This window comes from Rutilus rutilus (assembly GCF_951802725.1).
Source record: "Rutilus rutilus genome assembly, chromosome: 10".
Classification (NCBI taxonomy): domain Eukaryota; kingdom Metazoa; phylum Chordata; class Actinopteri; order Cypriniformes; family Leuciscidae; genus Rutilus; species Rutilus rutilus.
This window is the reverse complement of record NC_140215.1, coordinates 37,889,356-37,914,612: the sequence shown is the minus strand read 5'-3', so window position 1 is coordinate 37,914,612 and position 25,257 is coordinate 37,889,356. Positions and strand designations below refer to the sequence as shown.

At 43.4% G+C, this 25,257-nt stretch overlaps 1 protein-coding gene across 1 annotated transcript in view; it reads left to right on the top strand.

The window, feature by feature from the left end:
- LOC311297888 (uncharacterized protein) overlaps window positions 1-25,257 on the top strand; it is a 42,478-nt gene that overhangs the window by 1,065 nt on the left and 16,156 nt on the right. The window contains exons 3-13 of the mRNA XM_084420363.1: window positions 35-268; window positions 6,712-6,868; window positions 7,019-7,066; window positions 7,306-7,824; window positions 8,231-8,292; window positions 14,285-14,413; window positions 14,578-14,767; window positions 18,576-18,783; window positions 20,113-20,809; window positions 21,071-21,166; window positions 21,254-21,487. Coding sequence (XP_084276489.1) covers window positions 35-268; window positions 6,712-6,868; window positions 7,019-7,066; window positions 7,306-7,824; window positions 8,231-8,292; window positions 14,285-14,413; window positions 14,578-14,767; window positions 18,576-18,783; window positions 20,113-20,809; window positions 21,071-21,166; window positions 21,254-21,487 — 2,574 coding nt within the window. The remainder of the gene's footprint in view (window positions 1-34; window positions 269-6,711; window positions 6,869-7,018; window positions 7,067-7,305; window positions 7,825-8,230; window positions 8,293-14,284; window positions 14,414-14,577; window positions 14,768-18,575; window positions 18,784-20,112; window positions 20,810-21,070; window positions 21,167-21,253; window positions 21,488-25,257) is intronic.

Below are 25,257 nucleotides of genomic sequence, written 5' to 3'. Positions count from 1 at the left end.
GCTCACTGTGTGATTGTGATGTGTGTCCTAACAGCGCTCTGCACACACAGCAGTGGAGGACAGTGAGAGGATCTTAACTGAGCTCATCCGCTCCATTGAGAGAAGCCCCTCTGAGGCGACACAGCGGATCAGAGATCAGGAAAAGACTGCAGTGAGTCGAGCTGAAGAACGACTGGAGCGACTGGAGCAGGAGATCAATGATCTGAGGAGGAGAGACGCTGAGCTGGAGCAGCTTTCACACACACAGGATCACATACATTTCCTGCAGGTAACAGAGATCGAGAAGAACAGGACAATATATTTTGTTATTTAAAGATGCGCTACTAATATGCGCCTATAGGCGGGTCCACAAAGTGCGAACACTTTGTCCCGTAGATGGTTTGCTTGCGCGCTTTAACTTTGCTCATGAGCAAATCCGTTTCCTCGCTAGAGAAGCGTTTTTCCGCTTGCAAATTCCTCCATGTAAATAGCGAATCCGCCATGGCAAACACAACTGGCTTTTATAGGGAATGGGAGATGAGACTCTGATTGTTTTTTTGCATGTTACACCCAAAACACACCCATTACTCATTAAGAGAATAGGGACAACCCTTTTAGACCATGCGCCGGGAGCGCCGACCATTTTTCCCGTCGTTAAACTAGCAAAAGTGGATTCAGACACGCTCTAAGTGCACTTGCGCCGTGCGCTTTAGACCATGAGCTTAGATCGTTAAAATAGGGCCCATAATGTATTGGAGTTAAATGATGACAGAGTTGATCAAACGATAAAAGCTTGATCAAGGAATTCTTTTTGTAACAGACCTTTAAGAAATTGAATAGCTTCTCCCACTCTACAAATCAATGCTCTAACTGCAGAAATGAAAGTAATAACTAATTTTTTGACGACGGTAAAAAGTAGCAGTGCACCGGTGATGACTTGAGCTCATCAGTCCACAGTAACCAGGGTCTGAAATAGCACTATTGTGGCACTGACCACACAAAACATACAGTAGTGGTCAAAAGAGGTGTGTGGAGTTTTTTTTTTTTTTTAAATGACCCTACAAGTTTGATTAAACTATCAAATTGCAAGGATTTTTTTTTTTTTTATATATATATATACATTTATATTTTTTAAATAGTTTAAAATATGAGGGAAGAAACACTAAACTTAGTGAAGGTATTTATCTGACAAAATTATTTCAAGTCAAGTCATCTTTATTTGTTATAGTGTTTTTTTTTTACAATACAGATTGTTTCAAAGCAGCTTTATATTGATTACAGGAAAATAATGCAACAAAGTTAATTTGGGCTGTACAGCAGATCTAGAAGAAATAGTGTCATTATCCAGCTTAAGTGAGTTCAGTGATTATTCATTTACATTGTAAAAATCATTAGTTATCTATTTAGTTCATTTATCTATACAGCCGCTCTGGAGAAAACAGTGATGTCATCGTCCAGCTCAGTTCAGTTCTCAGACAACGGTGTCAGTGCAGGCATATCAATAATATTGATGAATATTAAGTGACAAAAAAGGCGAAGAGCTACAGGTTTTAGAAAAACTAAAATGCTCACAGAAAAAAAAGCATCATACATTGAGTGCAACATAGTCAGTTGTTAATATTTCATTCTCCTCTCTTGTTTTTTCATGTGTTCATAATTTCTTTGTATGAAAATGACGTTCGTTATCACAAATAAACAGCTGACTTCAAGCACAATATGCTTACAAAATCTTTAACACGTTTTAATACTATTTGAATAAATGGTCAATCTGTCAGTTTTCCTTTGCCGGACATCACTTTTGGCCACTACTGAATGGCAGTTCATTGACTTTCCAACTGATCTTCAAATCTTGCAGCAAAATCAAGCCACTTTTATGAGGATTTCGGGCTTCCCTGGAGTTGTTGAAGCCATTGATGGAACTCATGTTCGCATAATTGATCCAACTGTAACAGGAACCAGGGTATCCGGGTACTTTCTCAAAGTTCAGGAACTTTCAGGGCTGGGACTTGGGCGCTGAACATGCTGATTGGTTGAGTTCATGCCGCATTTTGATTGGTTGACTCCATGCAGCATTTTTATTTCAACCACCATTTTTTAAAACAAACAGTTGTTTGCTATTCAAATCAACAATGTAGTTTAAAAAATACGACCGATGGACCGACGACGAGGTTCAGGCTTTATTAAGCTTAAAATTCAGAGGATGAAATCCAGCGGGAACTGTAAAGTAGCGCGCAGTCCTACGTCACCGGACTATTTGCCTAATCTTCACGGTACTTTAGACCGCGGTGGAAACATAGACAGCAACAGGTCTGGGGGAAAAAGTTCCTGGGAAAAATTGTTCCGGGTAATTTCGGTGGAAACACGGCGTTATATAAATAAGTTGTTTCTTAAAGGGATACTTCAGGATTTAGCATTAATTGTATTAGTAGAAAACCTGTAGTATTTTCGAATTACCGTGCTTTCCACCCTCATATCCCCCTGAGACGAGAGATTTATGTATTTTTTTGTCTGGAAAAAATCCTCCGATGACGTCAAAATCGTCATTTCATCAGAGGATTTTTTGGCCAGAGGCTAAAGACTACAGCCAGTAGAAGGCGCTAGATCCGTATGTTTTCAACCCGCCCATCCTGCTCGCTCGCCACAGTAAACATAATGAATGAATGGCGACTGTAGAACGCAAAAGCCAAATCCCGGACATTTTGGGCGATCTCGAAATCCCGGGCAGAGCAGACTCACTTGTAGCCTAGCCTTGTTGTTTACTGCGCTCTCTTACCGTTAGGCGTGGCTTGGGATTGGCCTCCTAGGGCAGCGAAGCAAGTGCATTCTGGGAGTTGTTGTCTTTCATTCACATAAGCCTCCATGTAATACATTTTTACAAATATAAATACATTTTTTGGCTTTTCTCAGTCTAGAAAGCTCCAAATTCAAAAATAATTTCACATTTCTTCTACATAAATGACCCATTTTAAAAACACATTCATCTTTCCAGAGGTGAAGTATCCCTTTAACATTGAAATGATTCCTAACTGATGTACATTCATTATTTTTTTCTGCTCTCATATTGGTTGTAGGAACAACATTAGCATTCGGTGGTTCAGCGTAGTTTGTTAGCAATGAAAGTTTCACAGGTTCCAGTGCACAGTATCCAAATCTAAACTCATTTATAGTAAATTGATTGTCCAGTTTATTTTCTATAGAGATTTCTAGTTGATCATTTCTCTCTCCTCATCACTCGCTGCCCGATCACTGATAGAAAACCTCGCTCTGTATTCACTCCATGTCAAAATTAATTCAGTGTGCTTTTATATAATGCCAATCTCTAGACAATAAATGTACGATGTTTAGAATAAAATGAGAAATGTTACATTACCCTAAATCCAAGCATTTATTAAAGTACTTCACGTTTCATAGTAAATTAAATTAACAAAGGCAAAAATATCACATATTAATGCCTTTCCATCACACAAATATGAATTTAGCAAAGTTTGCCCTTTAATTCTGTGAATAAAACAAAGGCTTTAATGACATTCCCATTAAAGAATGTAATTTAACTTTTTAGAGTTCAATTTACATGATATAATTATCATGTTAATATGATTAATATGATTATTTTAAATATTTAATATGAGAGAGATGTTGGTATATTACTGACCTCTCGATTTTATTTCCACATCTAAATGAATCACTTTCGTGTTTTCTGGATTTTTTTATTTTTTTTTTAATTATTATTTGGTTTATTCTGCCAATTTATTTTTTAAATATAGAATTTCAAAACACACTAAATTTGGATTTATGATCCCAGTATTTCTAATTAAAATCATGTATTGACTTCCTGTGACGTCATGGTAGTGGCGGCAACCTGATTTTTAAGCTCCAGGGGGAGAATTTGAAAAAACTAGCCAAACCTTAAAGATGAACTAAGTAACTTTTTTACCTTAACTGAACAGCTTCGGAGTCATTGGAATGGTTATAATATTTATTTCGGGTTGAATGGTGGTCGTTTCGCACCCCCCTGGTGCCCGTGAGCGGAAAATACGCACTTGCAACTTTGAGCCGACGGGCCGCCGGCCGCCGCGTCAGGAAGTATCGCGTGATATCAGGTCTCGCGATGTAAACAATTGCTTTACGGCCAAAAGAAATCTGCTAAAATGCTGTCATTATTGCGCTCCCTCACGTACCTTCCTGACTGCTTTAAATCTCCCCACATTATCAGAGGAAGCATCAATACAAATGATAACACCAATTACAGAAACAGAAATAAGAGATGCTATAAAAAGATTAAAAAGCAACAAATCTCCAGGAGTCGATGGGCTTCCTGGAGAATTTTACAAATGCTTCATAAATTACCTAGTGCCCATACTAACCAAGGTGTTTAGATACTCCCTATCTAAGAACAACCCTCCGGAGACATGGTCACAGGCCATTATATCTGTGATTCATAAAGAAGGGAAGGACCCAACACTCTGTGAGGGATACAGACCTATCAGCTTGATATGCAACGATCAGAAAATACTGACAAGTATTCTAGCACAGAGAGTTCAAAGACATATTACTACTCTGATTAAGCCAGATCAAACAGGATTTATTCCTAACAGACAGGGTGCTAACCCTAAACATCATTACTTGCGCTAAAAGAGACAAGCAAACATCAATGTTAATAGGCTTTGATGCACAGAAAGCATTTGACACTGTAAATTGGGACTTACTGTACAAAACACTATCTGTAATGGGATTCCATCCAGAATTTGTAAATTGGGTCAGAGTTATTTACAGAAATCCAAAGTCTCGTGTCAGAGTAAACGGATGCTGTTCTGAGTTCTTTGACCTACAGAGGGGGGTGAGGCAAGGGGATTGTCTTAGCCCCCTGCTCTTTGCTATAAATATTGAACCCCTGGCAGCATCTATAAGACAGAATGAGGAAATAAAAGGCATAAAAGACATGGGAAATAAGGAGCACAAGGTATCTCTTTATGCAGACGATATCCTGACCTTTAAAAGGGATCCAGTCATTTCTGTCCCTGCACTGCTAGACACCTTAAAGAAATATGGAGAACTCTCTGGTTATCAAATCAATCAATCAAAGTCAGAGGCAATGATGTTAGTTGGACATTGGCCAATCTAATTATCAGAAAGGCTTGATTTCCACTGGTCTCAGGGATTCAGATATTTGGGAATTATTATAATGACAGACCTATCAAAACTGTTTAAAGCCAACAACGGGAAATTGATGGGCCACATAAAAGCGGACCTTACAAGATGGGAAATTTTGCCACTCTCCCTGATAGGAAGAAAATAAACTATAAGAATTAACATTTTACCTAGGTTGCTTTTTCTCTTCCAATCCCTACCTATCTATGTTCCTGCCTCCACCTTTACTATATTAGATAAATGGTTATCCAAGTTTATTTGGCAAGGCAAGCGACCCAGACTTAAATTTAAAAGACTACTCTGCCCAAAGGAAAATGGAGGCCTGGACTTGACTAGTCTGAAAACATATTATTGGGCAGCCCAACTCAGATCAATGGTTGCTTGGATGTCCCAAGACACTGACACTATATGGGTTGGAATGGAGCAGAGTGAATGCCCAAATTTGCCATTAGTTTCAATCCCATTCCTAAACCAAGAAATATGGGGGAAAAAGAAGATTGCTAATGTATGGAGTAAAAACACCCTAATAGTATGGTCAATTGTGAGGAAAAAATTACTACCCAAGACTATTTCCAGAGCTATAATGATAGCAAACAACTGTGAGTTCTCCCCAGCTAGGCTGGACAAAGGATTCCTGAAGTGGAAAGAAAGGGGTCTAGTTGTATTGGACCAGCTGTTTGACGGAGCAGTCCTGAAATCATTTGATCAGCTAAAAGAGAAATATGATTTACCAAACCAAGACTTCTTTAGGTACTTACAAATTAGACATTACTTGCAAAACCATCAAGAATGGGAAAAGCTCTGCTCCCTACCAACAAAAATAGAGCACTTTTTTATATCAATAACAAAAGGAACAGTAAAGACAAAGTTTATATCACATATTTACAAGATATTGCAGGAAGAGTTTAAAGAAAATAATTTAGACATTAAAGAAAAATGGGAACTAGAAATGAACACAATAATTACAGATAAGCAGTGGGAGACTTCATGCAGTCAAGGACACAGGGCAACCAGTAGTCCAAACTGGAAGGAATTTGGATGGAAAATTAGAATGAGATATTTTGGAACTCCATTCATAACATCAAAATGGAGCAACACCTCAGACGGCTGTTGGAGGGGCTGTGGCTTGGTGGGGGACCACACACATATATTTTGGGACTGCCCTAAGATATTAGAATATTGGAAAAATGTACAAAAAGAAATAAAAAAAAATTTCTCTGTATAGATCTACCTCTTGAACCATCATACTTTGTGCTGGGGGTACTGCCAGCTGATCTTGAAGAGAACAGCCAAACATGTTTGCTGAGAGTCCTTCTTTTAATAGCAAATAAGGTAATTACAGCCTCCTGGCTGAAGCCACACCCTCCAACGGTTGCACAATGGAGGGAAAGAATCCAAGAAGTTTATAACATGGAGCATACAACAGCATTAGTACAACTGAAATCAGATGTATTCCTAAATAAATGGTCATCCATTGCCATTAAATCATCCATTAAAGATCAACAAGAGCCGCACAAATCTGACAGTAGAGCAGGTTATTGATGAAGTGTGGAGGTGATGAGCTTTGATTTCTGTTTTCTCTAGAGTTTCCAGTCTCTCTCAGCTCCTCTTGAATCTACTGACGTAAATGACAATCCCTTCAGTTCTCTCTCCTCTTTTGATGACGTGAGAGAATCTGCCCGTCAGCTGAGAGTCAAACTGGAAGATTTCTGCAAAGAGGAGATGAAGATCTCTGACAGAGGTAAAGTCCTGGAGATTCTGCTCTCAGAAATGATCCTCCATCATCTCAGATCATGTAGAAGATCATATTAGAAATGTCTTAGGAACGGATGCAGGGATCATTTTCTCTTGACATGATAATCACACTCTTCATGTCTGTTGATTTCCACAGTCACTTTCTCCAACATTGTTCCCAGGACCAGGAACGACTTCCTACAATGTAAGTCACTGAGAAAACAAGCAGAAAAACTCACTGAGTGTGTTCATGTTCTTCCTGGAGAAGTGAAAGAAAACATGACAGAAGAGTTTTATAGTTGATCATGTCAATGATGATTTGCTCAGTATATCTGGTAAACTGTACTGAGACACTGATGATATATTGAACATGAAGAGTTCAGATACATTAAAAGATCAGACAGATTCATAATTCCTGATTCTGATGTGTTTTATCTCCATCAGATTCCCATCAGCTCAATCTGGATCTGAACACAGTGAATAAACACCTCCGTCTGTCTGACAGGAACAGAGTGATTACTTGCACTTACCCAAAGCTTCAGTCGTATCCTGATCATCCAGACAGATTTGATAATGTGTGGCAAGTGTTGTGTAGAGAGAGTGTGTGTGGACGCTGTTACTGGGAGATTGAGTGGAGTGAGATTAATGTGTGTATATCAGTGTCATATAAGAGCATCAGCAGGAAGGGACGGGGTATAGAGTGTGGGTTTGGACGTAATGATCAGTCCTGGAGTTTGTTATGCTCTTCCTCCAGGTATTATTTCATACACAATAACATAGAGACTAAACTCCCTGTGAAGCCCATCAGCAGTAGAACAGGAGTGTATGTGGATCACAGTGCAGGAACTCTGTCCTTCTACAGCGTCTCTGACACGATGAGCCTCATCCACACAGTCCAGACCACATTCACTCAACCGCTCTATCCTGGGTTTGGGGTTTATAGTGGATCATCACTGAAACTGTGTTGATGAATCAGGATAGATTGTAGAGAGATTCTACCCACAATACTTTGAGCTGCATGATAAATCATAAACGCTGAGATGTTATAGAGTCTCTTACTTTCTTTTTATTACATTAATACTACAGCTAAGCATCTGTCAGTGAAATAACATGTTCAGATTATGGTTAAGTAAGTGCTGAGCTTGAAGATGATATAATATTCCCTGCTAAACTCAATAAAAGCATTTTGTCTCATTATTTCTTATGTGTGCCTTGTGTATATGTGTGTGTATATGTATATGCGCATATGTATTGTTTTATGGTGCACAATTTTTGAACACCTTTTACCTAATTTTGATTATTATCAGGTTAGTAAGGTTAAAGTCAAATCTGTCCTAAATCATAAGCATCTGAATTTTCATACTTACAGTAAATAGGTCACAGAAGACTTCTCCGTGTTCAGTTCAGCTCAATCTTGGAGACTTTTGGCAGGTGAACTTTTTAGTTTCAATGAAATATATTTTTCTTAACTACAGATTAAATAGTTCACATACATTTTACATTTAGTCATTTAGCAGACGCTTTTGTCCAAAGCGACTTACAAATTAGGACTACATTAAGCGAGTCATCGTGAAGAGGCAAAAACAACGCAAGAAGTGCTCAAAATACGAAGTTCAGGCATTAATCAGAGTAGCATAAGCCCGATAAGCAAGGATTCAAAGGAAAAGGAAAGGTTTTTTTTTTTTTATGAGGTTAAGTGCTCACGGAAGAGATGGGTTTTCAGCTGTCTTTTGAATGTTGTCAGGGATTCTGCATTCCGGATGCGGGTGGGGAGATCATTCCACCAGCATGGAACTGTGAATGAGAATGTTCTGGAAAGTGATTTTGTGGCTCTCTGTGATGGAACCACGAGACGTCGCTCGTTGGCCGATCGTAGGCTTCTGGTAGGGATGTAGGCTCGTAGGAGCGAGTGGAAGTAAGAGGGAGCTGAGCCTGTGATAGATCTGTAAGCAAGCGTCAATGCCTTGAACTTGATGCGAGCAGCGATAGGTAGCCAGTGCAGTGAGGTGAACAGAGGAGTGACGTGGGCCCTCTTGGGCTCGTTGAAGACAAGATGAGCTGCAGCATTCTGAATCATTTGTAGAGGTTTAGTTGCACATGATGGAAGTCCAGCCAGAAGAGCATTGCAGTAATCAAGCCTAGAGATGACCAGGGCCTGGACAAGAAGTTGTGTTGCATGCTCAGTTAGGAAAGGCCTGATCTTCCTGATGTTGTGCAGTGCACACCTGCATGATCGAGCTGTCTTTAAGATGTGATCTGTGAAGGTCAGCTGGTCATCAAATGTTACTCCAAGATTTCTGACCGACCTTGATGGGGTGATTGATGATGAATCTAGCTGGATAGTGAAGTCGTGCTGTAGAGCTGGATTGGCAGGGAGGACGAGAAGCTCAGTCTTTGCCAGGTTGAGCTGCAGGTGATGTTCCTTCATCCATGCCGAGATGTCCGCCAGACAGCTTGAGATCCGTGCAGCTACTGTGGGATCATCTGGATGAAATGAGAGGAAGAGCTGTGTGTCATCAGCATAGCAGTGGTAGGAGAAACCATGTACCTGTATGATGTGTCCCAGTGATGTGGTGTAGATGGAGAAGAGGAGGGGACCAAGAACTGAACCCTGAGGATTCTCTGTGGTCAGTTGATGTGCTCTGGATACCTCGCCTCTCCATGCGACCCTGAAGGACCTACCTGTGAGATAGGACTCAAACCAGAGGAGTGAAGTTCCTGTGATGCCCAGTGATGAGAGGCTGGACATAAGGATCTGATGATTCACAGTGTCGAAGGCAGCAGACAGATCCAGGAGAATGAGAACTGAGGTTTTGGAAGCAGCTTTTGCGATCCGTAGGGCTTCTGTGACCGACAGTAGTGCAGTCTCAGTTGAGTGCCCTTTCTTGAAGCCGGATTGGTTGACATCCAGCTGGTTGTTAATTAATTAATTAGTTACATTTATATAGCGCTTTTTCTGAGACCTCAAAGCGCTTTACATATGGAAGGGGGGAATCTCCTCAACCACCACCAATGTGCAGCATCCACTTGGATGATGCGACGGCAGCCATATTGCGCCAGAACGCCCACCACACACCAGCTTACTGGTGGAGAGGAGACAGTGATGAAGCCAATCAGTGTATGGGGATGATTAGGAGGCCATGATGGACAGAGGCCAAGGGGCAGATTTGGCCAGGATGCCCGATTGTTCAGAGACAAGAAAGATGTTACTTGGTTGAAAACAGCTCTTTCAAGTGTTTTTGCAATGAATGGTAGGAGAGAGATAGGTCTGTAATTCTCTGCAAATGATGTGTTTAGTGTTGGTTTTTTAAGCAGTGCAGTTACCCGAACCTGCTTGAATGCAGTAGGGAAAATGCCAGTCTGAAGGGATGAGTTGATGATGTGTGTGAGTGCTGGTAGAAGTGTGGGAGAGATGGCTTGTAGAAGGTGTGAGGGGATGGGGTCTAGAGGGCAGGTGGTAGGATGACTGGAGAGGAGAATTGTAGATACTTCTTCCTCGGTTAGAGGAGAGAAGGAGGAGAGAAGGAGGAGAGAGGGTTATTGGCTGTGGAAGGGGTCGGTCTGGGTTCCTGTGTGTGTGGAGCTGAGAACTGACTGCTGATAGTTGTTGTTTTGTTGGTGAAGTAGTTAGCAAAATCGTCAGCAGTTAGAGGAGGTGGGTGGTGGTGGAGGTGGACAGAGGAGAGAGTTGAATGTCTTGAAGAGTGATCGTGTGTTAGAGGAGCTGTTGATCTTGTTGTGGAAGTATGAAGATTTTGTAGCATGAACATCAACAGAAAAGGAAGAGAGGAGAGATTTATACATACTCAGGCCAGATGTGTATTTTGATTTGCGCCATTTCCTCTCCCCTGCCCTGATTTCGGTCCGGTGTTCACGAAGGACCTCAGATAACCAGGGGTTAGAGGGAGTAGCGCGTGCTGGCCTGGAGGAGAGAGGGCAGATATTGTCTAGAGAAGAAGTTTGAGTGGAGCATAAGGTATCCGTTGCGGTATTCACATTCAGAGATGAGAATTGTGAGGGTGAGGGAAGAGAAGATGACACGGCAGAGGAAAGATGGGTGGGAGAAAGTGAGCGCAGGTTTCGTCTGAAAGTGACTGGTGGGGGGGTTGGTGGTGCAGGGGTAGTGAGTTGTAGACTGAAAGTTATGAGGAAATGATCTGAAACATGGAGAGGTCCCACCAAAATGTTGTCAGTGATGCAGTTGCGTGTGTAAACCAGGTCCAGTTGGTTGCCTGATTTATGAGTACCTGTGGTGATGAGCCGTTTGAGATGGAAAGAGGCTAGGAGAGAGATGAAGTCAAATGAGAGGTTAAATCAGGATAAAGGCAGATGCTAGGTACCACCACGAGAGCTCACGAACACACGTCTGCACTCCTCCGCTGCATCCGTTGAACTCCTGAATTTATATTTTTGTGGGGTTTTCCTCTCCACGTCCTTTTATCCTAATCCAGTATGAAAGTGATAATTTTTCTCTTCTGAGCTCCAATGGTATTTCACCTGCTTCTATTAGAACAGCATTAATGGGGGTTGACTTTTTGTCACCAATACACAGCCATAGAGCTCTATACTGTAATCTGTCTATGTTTTATTGTCTTAGCTGCTGCTCCATAGACTATACATCCATAATCCATAAAGATGTAATGTTCTTAAAACGACATAAAAAACGACATAATATGTCGTATTAAAGAGATGTGGTTGCAGATCGGGGCAGGGCTGTCATAATGACTGGATACGAGACAGGAAGCAATTGCAAGTGGTTTATTAGAAAACACAAAGGCAGCAGTACAAGCAGGTGGTGAATAGTGACGCAGGGACTTCGATGGTCAGGATCCGTGAAGACGTGCAGTGAAGGTGACGGTGAGACGACAGATGAATCCACAACGAAGACTAGGAACAGGAACACAAGGCAGGAACTGGACACCGGGAACACCAACACGAACGACATCAAACAACGATCTGACAAGGATGATAGAACAGCGGTAAGTATTTATGGAGTTGTGATATTGCTTGCAGCTGGTGATGTAATGATGATCAGCTGGAGCGGATCAAGTGATGTCATACATTCACGCCCACAACACACGCGCTCACATAACAACATAAACACAAGACTAGAAGGAACAGAGAATACATCTACCGTGACAGTACCCCTCCTCCTAAGAACGCCTCCTGGCGTTCCCAGGCTCCCCTACCTGTCGATTGTAATCATCGATAAGGGAGTGATCCAGGATGTCTCTAGCAGGCACCCAACTTCTCTCCTCCGGACCGTAACCTTCCCAGTCCACCAAGTACTGAAATCCGCGTCCCCTCCGCCTAGAGTCCAGAATACGATTAACCGAATATGTGGTCTCCCCATCTACGAGTTGCGGTGGGGGAGGAACCGGGACAGGCGGATTAATGTGAGAACGAAACACGGGCTTAATTTTAGACACATGAAAGGCGGGATGGATCCTCCTGTACGCTGGAGGTAACTTGAGGCGGACTGCCACCGGACTAATGATCTTGGTGACAGTAAACGGGCCAATAAATTTGGGCCAAGATTCTTGTGATCAGTCCAGACGATAAAAGGTACCCCCAACCCTTCTAACCAATGGCGCCATTCCTCCAACGCTAACTTAACTGCCAACAACTCTCTGTTACCAATGTCGTAATTGCGTTCTGCCGGGGACAACCGGTGAGAAAAAAACGCGCATGGATGCATCTTGTCGTCTACAGGGGAGCGTTGGGACAACACTGCACCTACTCCCACCTCTGACGCGTCGACCTCCACCACGAACTGACGTGAAGAATCAGGGGCGACAAGGATGGGGGCTGAAACAAAGCGGCCTTTCAGTTTGGTAAACACAGCCTCGGCTGTGTTTGACCACCTGAACGTCGTTCTGGGGGAGGTCAAGGCAGTCAGAGGTGCGACTAGTTGGCTGAAATTGCGAATAAAACGCCGATAGAAGTTGGCGAAGCCCAGGAACCTCTGCAGGGCCTTGCGAGAATCCGGGCTTGGCCAATCTACCACAGCCTTAATCTTCTCAGGGTCCATCTGCATGCCTTCAGACGACACGATGTACCCAAGGAAAGGAACTGACTGTGCATGAAAATCGCATTTCTCCGCCTTGACAAAAAGCCCATTCTCTAGCAACCTCTGAAGCACTCGTCGGACGTGTTGCACATGTTCCTGGAGAGAAGAAGAAAAAATCAATATGTCGTCCAGGTAGACATATATGAACTGATCGATCATATCTCGCAACACGTCATTGACCAATGCCTGGAAAACTGCCGGGGAGTTGGACAGCCCGAAGGGCATGACCAAATATTCAAAGTGCCCCCTGGGGGTGTTAAAGGCAGTTTTCCACTCATCCCCCTCCCTAATGCGAACCAAATGATAAGCGTTACGCAAATCCAATTTTGTGAAGATGGACGCTCCCTGCAACCTCTCGAAAGCTGAAGACATCAACGGTAAAGGATACGTATTCTTTACCGTGATGTTATTCAACCCCCGGTAATCAATACAAGGTCGCAGAGAACCGTCCTTCTTCCCCACAAAAAAGAACCCCGCCCCCGCTGGAGAAGAGGAAGGGCGAATGAACTTGGTTGCTAGAGAATCAGAAATATATTTCTCCATAGCCTCCCTCTCAGGGATAGAGAGTGAATATAACTTGCCCTTAGGCGGAGACTTACCTGGCAGTAAATCTATAGCACAGTCATAGGGACGATGCGGAGGGAGAGAAGCAGCACGAGACTTACTGAACACCTCCTTCAGGCCCAGATACTCTGCGGGCACGTTAGACAGATCCCCTGCTTCCTCCTGAAAAACAGAAACAGGCACAGACGAACAGGCAGACACGAGACAGGACTTATGACACTCCTTGCTCCACTCCAGTACGGCTTTATGAAGCCAGTCCACTCGGGGGTTATGTTGGATGAGCCAGGGGTGTCCTAGGACGACAGGTGCCAGAGGTGAATCCATGATGTAGAATGAAATAGTCTCAGAATGGTTGCCCGAAGTGATGAGAGTTAAGTCTTGAGTGGAGAGAGAAATAGTGGGGAGTTCTTGTCCATTGAGTGCGTGGACTGCGATTCTGTGTGTGAGGGGTTTGAGGGGAATCTGAAGCTGCTGTGCAAAAGTGTGGTCCATAAAATTACCTTCCGCCCCAGAATCCAGAAGTGCTCGACAGTCGTGCTGGTGGACTGACCATCTTAGTCTTACCGGGAGGAGCGTGGAGGTAGATGTAGTCGTGGATGAGGTCTTCCTGGCGGAGATCCCACCCGATAGTAGCCTCAAGTTTACTATCGGGCTTGGCCTTTTACTGGGCAGTTGTATGCAAAGTGTCCGGCTCCTCCACAATATAAGCAAAGGCCCTGGGACCTCCGCCTCTCCCTCTCCTCCCGGGAAAGCCGAGCTCGACCCACCTGCATGGGCTCGGGATCGTAGACGGGGCTGACCACGTCCCTGCCATTGGATCTGGACCCGTCGACTCCTCCGAAGGTACGGGTGGACGGAGCTCGGCGCTCGACCCTGGATAGCCGAGCGTCCACCCGCAGAGCAAGATCAATGAGACCAGTCAGTGTGGTGGGCAGATCCAAGGCGTAGATCTCCCTCTGGACGTGGTCAGCCAGCCCATGCAGGAACATATCCCACTGCGCCTCCTCGTTCCATCCGCACTCCGCCGCCAAGGTCCGAAACTCGATTGAATAATCGGAAACTGATCTTTCTCCTTGCCGAAGATCCGCCAATGTTCTAGCGGCCTCTCTCCCCGAGACCGCCCGGTCAAACACATTCTTCATCTCGGCGGCGAGGGTCTGGAACGAGGCGCAGCATGGGTTCTGGTTCTCCCACACCGCCGTTCCCCAAAGAGCCGCCCTCCCAGTCAGCAACGTCAGCACAAACGCCACTCTGGCCTGTTCCGTGTTGAAAGTCTGTGGTTGAAGAGCAAAGTGCATTGAACAGCGCGTCAAAAATGCTCTACAAAAAGCTGGTTCACCTGAGTAAGGCTCTGGTACAGGTAGGCGGGGCTCTGACTGGGCGGCTCTCGCTGGTGGTACAGGAGGAACGGCCGGTGTGGGCGGCGCAGCGGGAGTCTGAATGCGTTGGATCTGCTGGGTGAGCTCGGACACCTGCGTCACCAAGGCTTGTACTGCGCGACCCGTGTCGCCGATCTCTTGCTGCTGTGAGTCCATTCGCCGGATGCTGTGATGAATGAATTCTTCCAACGATCCTGAAGACGCGCTCGCTGCTTCCATTCCGCGGTCAGATCGTTCTGTCATAATGACTGGATACGAGACAGGAAGCAATTGCAAGTGGTTTATTAGAAAACACAAAGGCAGCAGTACAAGCAGGTGGTGAATAGTGACGCAGGGACTTCGATGGTCAGGATCCGTGAAGACGTGCAGTGAAGGTGACGGTGAGACGACAGATGAATCCACAACGAAGACTAGGAACAGGAACACAAGGCAGGAACTGGACACCGGGAACACCAACACGAACGACATCAAACAACGATCTGACAAGGATGATAGAACAGCGGTAAGTATTTATGGAGTTGTGATATTGCTTGCAGCTGGTGATGTAATGATGATCAGCTGGAGCGGATCAAGTGATGTCATACATTCACGCCCACAACACACGCGCTCACATAACAACATAAACACAAGACTAGAAGGAACAGAGAATACATCTACCGTGACAAGGGCTGCACGTGTCGCCCCGTCCCAGACCTACTTTGATTGGCTCCATCATCTTTCATAGACATACATGATAGAAAATGTGCTCATAGTTGGTCTAGGAAGGAGTATATTATTTAAAAAACTGGAAAAGCTGTGCAGTTTCACAAAGCCTTCATTATAATGCACAGAAAGAAGAAGAAAAAAAACATTAGCCTGTAACTCGCAATGTCCCTGAAAAGATGTTTTGGTAAATTAAGCTGGTCTTTAGGCTAATGCACGACGACCACAAAACATTTAAAGAAGTTAATTGGTTGATTTTCCACAGCAGGAGGGTAAGGTCTTCAGGAAGAGGAATGAATTATGATTACTTGTAATGTATATGTAATATGATTACATTTTGATTATTTCCTATCACCATATGAGAAAGGAAATGAAAAGGATGTATCAGTATCATCCTCAGTAACATGACAAGACATACTGTAATTATAGTTACAGAAGGTGTTATTGGTTATGCAGTTGTATGATAATGTAAGGACCTCCTTACAAAGTGGTGACCCCGACGTGATCTCCAGTCAGGGTTGGGTTTACCATTTTGTGGACCCCAAGCAAAGTCAAGATCTCAGGCCCCCCACACCCAAGCATTGCGTAACATTTTACTCTGAATTGCACAACAGTAATATTGAATAGAATTAAGTGAGACATTTAAAAATATATATTTACTTTAAACTGCATAACAAAAATTGTCTACACTTTGGTAGGCCCTACTTTCTCCCCTGAGCTTTAAGATATAAAACTTCTTGATTTTGGATTCATCAAGAATCTCAATTTTGTCCTTTGTCTGCAATATTCAAAACTGCAGAGTCTATTTTGTTATGAGAAAATAAACCTCTTGGTCTTAGCCTGAACATTTGTCTTCTTATTGTGAAATCTGGTATTCTGATTCTCAAATATGTGTTAGTGATTTGTCTTTTAAACACTTTTATAATGATCATGTTAGATGATAACAGGTGATTGGCGCCACCATAATAGTTTGCTCTTCAGCGCAGAGAATCAGAATTGTCGGATTTACAACGTGCAAATTCATCCACTTCTCCCGAAAGACATGAAAGTAAATGGCGGGTAAACTGGGAGAAGAATAAAAAGTATAAAAATAATAATAAACTATTTAGTTACCTACACAATGTATTTCTGAGGTGAATAAAACACTGTGTCAAATTAGAAGTTTTAAATGCCGCTTCCATAGACATCAGTGTGTATTTTACAAACTAAATATGATTTTTTCCTAGTATTATGTGTATTTAAATGAAACCTAAATTAAACGTTGTTGTTGAAAAAAAAAAAAAAGAAACTGCCCAGTTATATATGATATATGACAATCACTGTGAGCGTCCATCTCTGACTCAGCGCCAAAGCACACTCACCGATTTGTTAGTGTTAGTTCACCCAAAGATGAAAATGCCATAATTTACTCAACCTCATGTCGTTCCAAACCCATATGACTTTCGTCCATCCTCGGGACACATGTGAAGATAGCCTATTTTAATAAAATCTGGGGGATTTCTGTCCCTCCATTGAAACTCTGACGCTTCCAAACGTTCATTAAGTATCATGAATCGAGCAGTTTAATCCAATAACAGACACGATTGCTTTAAATGATGAGCAGATTTAATTTAGACATTTTAACATATAAACATTGATCAACGAACAATGTTTGCAGAATTCAAAATTTGGTAACAGAACCAATGTTTAAATGTAATAAATAAGGTCAACTCATCAACTTATTTAATTACTTGGTCAGCAGGGGGTCCCTCAAACCTGCAGGGCCCTACACAATTGCATGGGTTGCGTGGTGGTTAACAACGCTACTGTCTCCAGTTGTCGATTGTCTTTTCAGCGAAATATTGGGACTTGAAACAATCAAGAGATTTTAGTGTTCAACTTGGCTAGCTTTAACTAGCTAATTCAGTAAATGCTAATTGGTAACACAATGCTTTGATAGCATTAGCATAGCATAACAATTGCTGAATGACTATGACAATATTGAACATATAACATATATCTGTTCTCAAACCAAACTCATGCTCTACTCATCACCATGATGGAAACCCCCTAAAAACAATGTACAAACAATATTATATAACACTTAATTTTAGCATTTACAAAGCATGCTGAGAAATAGAAATCCCAGCCCAGTTTCAGTTAAATATAAGTATGTCTAAATTTCAAGAAACAATTTCATAAAACTGAAAACAATTAAACAATTCAGATTACTTACAATGTGTCAGTTTTGTGAACTTTAGAAGAAAAAGTTCTACCAGAAAAACTCTGGAGAATAAATACTGTAACAATTATACATTTATTACCAGCCCAGCAAGCAATATATGCTATAAAGTTCTTTGGCGTAGGCCCTGTCCGTAGCTTGCAACCCGAAGGTACGGACTCTGCATTTCCTGCCTGAAGACGAAGGCGGAGCGCAGCCGACCCCCTGGAGGTATGGGAAGGGACCATCCTGGTGGTGGTGGGAAGATGGAGGTGAATGAAACCATCAGCATCTGCGAACTCAGACATGTGTAAGTACCAATCTTTTATACTACAAGTATTAGAATATGATTGGTTAGATGAGAAGGTAATAAGTGATGTAACAATTGAGTCTTCCCAGCAGAACTTACGCTAAAGCTGTCACATGCCTGTCCTGTCTTGTTATGCACATGGGTGTTTTGTTATTTTGGGCTCGTGCTCGTGTCGTGTCCCAGTTCCGGTGATCCCGAGTCCGGTGGTTCCAGTTCCGGTGGTCCCGAGTCCGGTGGTCCCGAAACGGAGGAGGAGAAGGAAGACTTCCTCCATGCCAGTTCCGGTGGTTCCTGTTCCGGTGGTTCCTGTTCCGGTGGTTCCTGTTCCGGTGGTCCCAGTTCCGGTGGTCCCAGTTCCGGTGATCCCGAGTCCGATGGTCCCGAGTCCAGTGGTCCCAGTTCCGATGGTCCCTGTTCCGGTGGTCCCAGTCCCGGTGGTCCCGAGTCCGGTGGTCCCGAGTCCGGTGGTCCCAGTTCCGGTGGTCCCAGTTCCGGTGGTCCGGAGTCGGAGGAGGAAGAGAAAGGCCTCCTCAATGACCTGTCCGGCGGCTCCTAATCCGGAGGCCATCCCGGAGGTGACTGCCGTCCCTGATGCGCCGCCCAGGCGTCTTGCTCTGCCCGCGCCGCCCAGGCGTCTTGCTCTGCCCGCGCCGCCCGAGCTGCTCGCACTGCCTGCACCACCCCAGAGATCCGTCATGTCTGCCCAGCCAGAGACTGTTCAGGTCACGTCTGCCGAGCCTGTGTCTTCGGACAAGATGGCCGCCACAGAGACTGTTCACGTCACGTCTGCCGAGCCTGTGTCTTCGGACAAGATGGCCGCCACAGAGACTGTTCACGTCACGTTTGCCGAGCCTGTGTCTTTGGACAAGATGGCCGCCGCCGAGCCGGTGTCAGTTCCAGTGCCTGAGCCGGTGGTGTCTGTTCCAGTTCCTGAGCCGGTGGTGTCTGTTCCAGTTCCTGAGCCAGTGGTGTCTGTTCCAGTTCCTGAGCCGGTGGTGTCTGTTCCAGTTCCTGAGCCGGTGGTGTCTGTTCCAGTTCCTGAGCCGGTGGTGTCTGTTCCAGTTCCTGAACCGGTGGTGTCTGTTCCAGTGCCTGAGCTGGTGTCTGTTCCTGTGCCATGGCCTCCTGAAGGGTCGTCTCCTCCCTGGCCTCCTGAAGGGTCGTCTCCGCCCTGGCCGCCCGAGGGAAAGTCTCCACCCTGGCCGCCCGAGGGAAAATCTCCGCCCTGGCCGCCCGAGGGAAAGTCTCCGCCCTGGCCGCCCAAGGGAAAGTCTCCGCCCTGGCCGCCCGAGGGAGAGTCTCCGCCCTGGCCGCCAGATGGACTGTCGTCTCCGCTCTGGCCGCAAGATGGACTATCGTCCCCGCCTTGGCCGCAAGATGGACTGTCTGCTCTGCCCTGGTCTCCCGAACGTTGTGTGCCTTCTGAACTGTCCATTCCCCTTGTTCCACCCTGGTCTGTCCCTCCCGTCCCGCCCTGGTCTGTCCCTCCCGTCCCGCCCTGGTCTTATGGAGCGTCTGGTAGCCGCTCCGTAGGGAGGGGGTAATGTCACATGCCTGTCCTGTCTTGTTATGCACATGGGTGTTTTGTTATTTTGGGCCATGTGCTCGTGTCGATTGTCTAGCCCTTCCCATCTTGTTATCTGATTATTGGTTAATTTGTCCCACCTGTGTATCTCGTTACCCTCCTTTGTTTGTTCCCTTATTTAGTCTCCTTGTGTTTGTAGTCTTGTGCTGGTTCGTTGTCCTTGTTGCGTGTTCCTGGAGCTCTGTGTTTTTTGAGTTTGTTACCCTGTCTGCATGTCATCAATAAATTCCTCTGCATTTGAATCCTCGTCTTATATTCATCCGTTACGTGACAAAAGCTTTCTTTTCTAAATAATCATAAAAGATAACTAATATATTTAATTTATATTAACCATTCTCAAACCAATTAATTATTTTGAACATTAGGGTTTACAGTGAATGTTTTTGCATTTACTGTTGTAGAATCTGAACTCAGATTTTATGACTTTATGATGGTTTATAGACTTGATAAACCTGTTTTGCACACGTCACTCAAACACAGAACCAGGAAGCAGGAAGAGTTTGGGAAAGAGACTAAAGTGCAGTTGAGCTGTTGTGTGTTTGTGTCTCAGTATTCATGCAGTAAAATGGCAGAAGCCAGATTTTCTCAGGATGAGTTCATGTGTTCAGTGTGTCTGGATCTCCTGAAGGATCCAGTGACCACGTCCTGTGGACACAGTTACTGTAAGAACTGTATTACAGGCTGCTGGGATCAGGAGGATCAGAGGAGAGTCTACAGCTGCCCTCAGTGCAGACAGACCTTCAGGCCAAGACCTGCTTTAGCTAAAAACACCATGCTGGCTGAACTGGTGGAGAAACTGAAGAAGACTAAACTTCCTGCTGACTGTTACGCTGGATTTAGAGATGTGCAGTGTGACGTCTGTACTGGAAGAAAACACAAAGCCGTCAAGTCCTGTCTGCTGTGTCTGGAGTCTTACTGTCAAACTCATTTTGACCGTCATGAGGAATTTCACTCCCGTAAGCCACATAAAGTGACTGATGCCACTGGACGACTGCAGGAGATGATCTGCCAAACACATGATAAACTCCTTGAGGTTTTCTGTCGCACTGACCAGAAGTTTATATGTGTGCTGTGTACGATGGACGAACATAAAAACCACGACACTGTATCAGCTGCAGCACAGAGGACAGAGAAACAGGTATGAAACTACACACTGATTAAATAATGTTGACACTATTTATATTGGCACCATATGATCAGGAAACATCATTCACACTGCAGACGTCACAGAAGTGAACAGCAGCTGCAAGTGGACTTTCATATTTTCATGTTATCTTAACAGAAAATATGGTGAAAATCGTAAACATTTATCAACACAAACTTTTTTTGCAAAAAACTCTTCACATGATGATATAGTGACATTATAAAGTGCCATCTGTGTTATTGGTTTGTGCTGCAGAAGCAGCTGAAGGAGACGCAGAGTTCGTTCCAGCAGAGGATCCAGCAGAGAGAGAAAGATCTTCAGCAGCTGAGAGAGGCTGTAGAGGCTCATAAGGTGAGTCTGGAGAAGAAGAGAAGTTTGAGAAGTCTCAGTCAGGACTCACTGAAGCTCACTGTGTGATTGTGATGTGTGTCCTAACAGCGCTCTGCACACACAGCAGTGGAGGACAGTGAGAGGATCTTCACTGAGCTCATCCGCTCCATTGAGAGAAGCCGCTCTGAGGCGACACAGCGGATCAGAGATCAGGAAAAGACTGCAGTGAGTCGAGCTGAAGAACGACTGGAGCGACTGGAGCAGGAGATCAATGATCTGAGGAGGAGAGTCGCTGAGCTGGAGCAGCTTTCACACACACAGGATCACATACATTTCCTGCAGGTAACAGAGATCGAGAAGAACAGGACAATATATTTTTTGTTATTTAAAGAGCGCGTTACTAATATGTGCCTATAGGCGGATCCACAACGCGCAAACACTTTGTCCCGTAGATGGTTTGCTTGCGCGCTTTAACCTCGCACACGAGCAGATCCGTTTCCTCGCTAGAAAACCGTTCAGTTTTTCCGCTTGCAAATTCCTCCATGTAAATAGCGAATCCGCCATGGCGCGAACACAACTGGCTTTTAAAGGGAATGGGAGATGAGACCCTGATTGGTTTATTGCACGTTACGCCCCCAAAACTTTTACTATTACTCATTAAGAGAATAGGGACGACCCTTTTAGACCATGCGCCGGGAGCGCCGACCATTTTTCCCGGCGTTAAACTAGCAAAAGTGGATTCGGACACTAAGTGCACTTGCGCGGTGCGCTTTAGACCATGAGCTTAGATCGTTAAAAAAGGCCCCATAATGTATTGGAGTTAAATGATGACAGAGTTGATCAAACGATAAAAGCTTGATCATCAAGGTATTCTTTTTGTAATAGAACTTTAAGAAATTGAATAGCTTCTCCCACTCTACAAATCGATGCTCTAACTGCAGAAATGAACATAGTCAGTTGTTAATATTTCATCGTCCTCTCGTTTTTTCATGTGTTCATAATTTCTTTGTATGACAGCCTGGCTAAAAATTACATCAGTACAATTTGGCATGTTTCACTGTGTTATCATAAATAAACAGCAGACTTCAAACACAATATGCTTACAAAATCTTTAACACGTTTTAATACTATTTGAATAAAGGGTGAATCTGTCAGTTTTCCTTTGCTGGACATCACTTTTGGCCACTACTGTATGGCAGTTCATTGACTTTCCAACTGATCTTCAAATCTTGCAGCAAAATCAAGCCACTTTTATGAGGATTACATTGATGGAACTCATGTTCGCATAATTGATCCAACTATAAATGAGGAGACATATCAAGTCAAGTCAAGTCATCTTCATTTATATAGCGCTTTTAACAATGTAGATTGTTCCAAAGCAGCTTTACATTGATAATAGGAAATTAAAGTAAAGTGTTTTGGCTTTATAGCAGCTCTAGAATAAAGTTATTGTCCAGCTAAAGTTAGTTTGATTGATTCACTTCCGTTGCAACGATTATTAGTTATTAACTTGGGGGCCGCTAACACGACACCGTTTTACCAGAAAACTTTTAAGTTCTTTCTGCGCAAACTTCAAAAACGCGAACCAGTGAGAACACTGATGACGTGCACATGTGTATTACGAGTTCAGTCTATAGATATGTGCGTTCGAATATATGTGTGCAGGCGTGTAGTCCTTCCCTAAAAATCAACCCTCAACATACTACTTGTCTGGCCTTAAAATTAATAACACAGAATTTTTATCGCTTCCATGTAGCCACGCAAACTGGAATTATCCCGACAACGCTTTATCTGTATAGAGGTAAAGGGAGGGGAGGGAGGCCTTCACAGGGGAGAGACTAGTTGATATTTCAGGGCTGCGCTGTGGTCGCATCCAGGCGCAGGTCCTTCATCAGATCTGGATACAGCCTGGATCCGGGGGACTGCGGCAAACCTCGGGATAAACAGAGAGACTAATATTAGCGTAGACGCCATTCTTCTTATGATGTAACGAGTACATCAGGATTTATGGGAAGTGTTCCCGGTTCCAACTGACCTAATCTATGCAGCCTAACATTGAATTTTAAAAGTCTATAATGAGTTATGTGTATGTTAGGTCAAAGAGATGTGTTTTTAATCTAGATTTGAACTGACAGAGTGTGTCTGCTTCCCTGACAATGTAAGGAAGACTGTTCCAAAGTTTTGGTGCTAAATAGGAAAAGGATCTACCGCCAGCAGTCGATTTTGATATTCTAGGTATTATCAACTGTCCGGAATTTTAAGATCACAATAGACGTGAACGATTATAATGCGTTAAGAGCTCGCTCAAGTACTGCGGAGCTAAACCATTTAGTGCTTTGTAAGTAATCAGCAATATTTTTAAATTTTTACGATGTTTAATAGGGAGCCAATGCAGTGTTGACAGAACTGGGCTAATATGGTCATACTTCCTGGTTCTGGTAAGAACTCGAGCTGCTGCGTTTTGAACTAGCTGTAGTTTGTTTATGAAGCGTGCAGGGCAACCACCCAGTAGAGCATTACAATAATCTAGCCTTGATGTCATGAACGCATTAACTAATTGTTCTGCATTTGTCAATGAGAGCATATGGCGTAATTTAGATATATTTTTAAGATGGAAAAATGTGGTTTTACAGATACTAGACACGTGACTTTCAAATGAAAGATTGGTATCAAAGAGCACACCCAGGTTCTTAACCGACGACGAAGACAGAGCAGCCATCAAGTGTTAGACAGTATTCTAGGTTATTACATGAGGAAGTTTTTGTCCAATAATTAGAATCTCTGTTTTTTCAGAATTAAGTAGTAGGGAATTACTAGTCATCCAATTATTTATATCAGCTGTTCATTCCGTTAATTTTGTGAATTTGTAAGTTTCGTCAGGGCGTGAAGAAATATAGAGCTGAGTATTATCGGCATAACAGTGAAAACTAATGCCATGCTTCCTAATGATATCTCCTAATGGTAGCATGTACAGAGTGAACAGCAGTGGTCCTAGTACTGAGCCTTGTGGTATGCCATACTGAACTTGTGATCGATAAGACATCTCTTCATTTACTGCTACAAACTGATAACGGTCAGATAAGTATGATTTAAACCATGTTAATGCAATTCCACTAATGCCAACATAATTTTCGAATCTATTTAAAAGAATGTTGTGGCCAATAGTGTCAAATGCAGCACTAAGATCGAGTAACACCAATAGAGAGATACAACCACGATCAGATGATAAGAGCAAATCATTTGTGACTCTAATGAGAGCAGTCTCAGTACTATGGTACGGTCTAAATCCTGACTGAAAATCTTCACGGATATCATTTCTTTCTAGAAAGGAACATAGTTGTGAGGATACAGTTTTTTCTAATATCTTTGACAGAAAAGGTAGATTCAAGATCGGCCTGTAATTGACAAATTCTGTACGATCAAGTTGCGTTTTTTTAACAAGTGGTTTATGATATTAAGAAGAGAAATTTATTGTGGGCGGCAGTGGGTCAGTAAGGTTGTCTACAAACCGGAAGGTTGGTGGTTCAATCCCCGGTTCCACCTGACCAAGTGTCTAACCCTAGCTGCTCCCGACGAGCTGGATGGCGATTTGCATGGCTGACACCGCCATGGGTGAATGTGAGGCTATATGTAAAGCGCTTTGGTGGCTATAGGTCTGTGAAAGCGCTATATAAATAAATATAAATGGTCCATTTACCAAGAGGATCTATGACCTCTGGAAGCATCTCTTTCAATAGCTTAGTCGGTATAGGGGTATATACATGTTGTAGATTTAGATGAACGAGTTTAACAAATTCTTCCTCTTCTGTAGCAATGAATGAATTTTTCCTCAGGGAGACTAAAATGCACTGCCTGATGCGATACTGTAGTAGACAGTTGCTAATTTTCTCCCTGATATTATCAATCTTATAAGTGAAGAAGTTCACAAAGTCATTACTGCTGTGCTGCTTGGAAACTTCTGGGCTTGAAGCTTTATTTTCCGTTAGTTTAGCCACTGTTTCAAATAAATACCTAGGGTTTTGTTTATTTTCTTCTAATAGGGTTGAAAAATAAGCAGACCTAGCAGCTTTTAAGGCCTTTCTGTATGTAATCGAGCTCTCCTTCCATGAAAT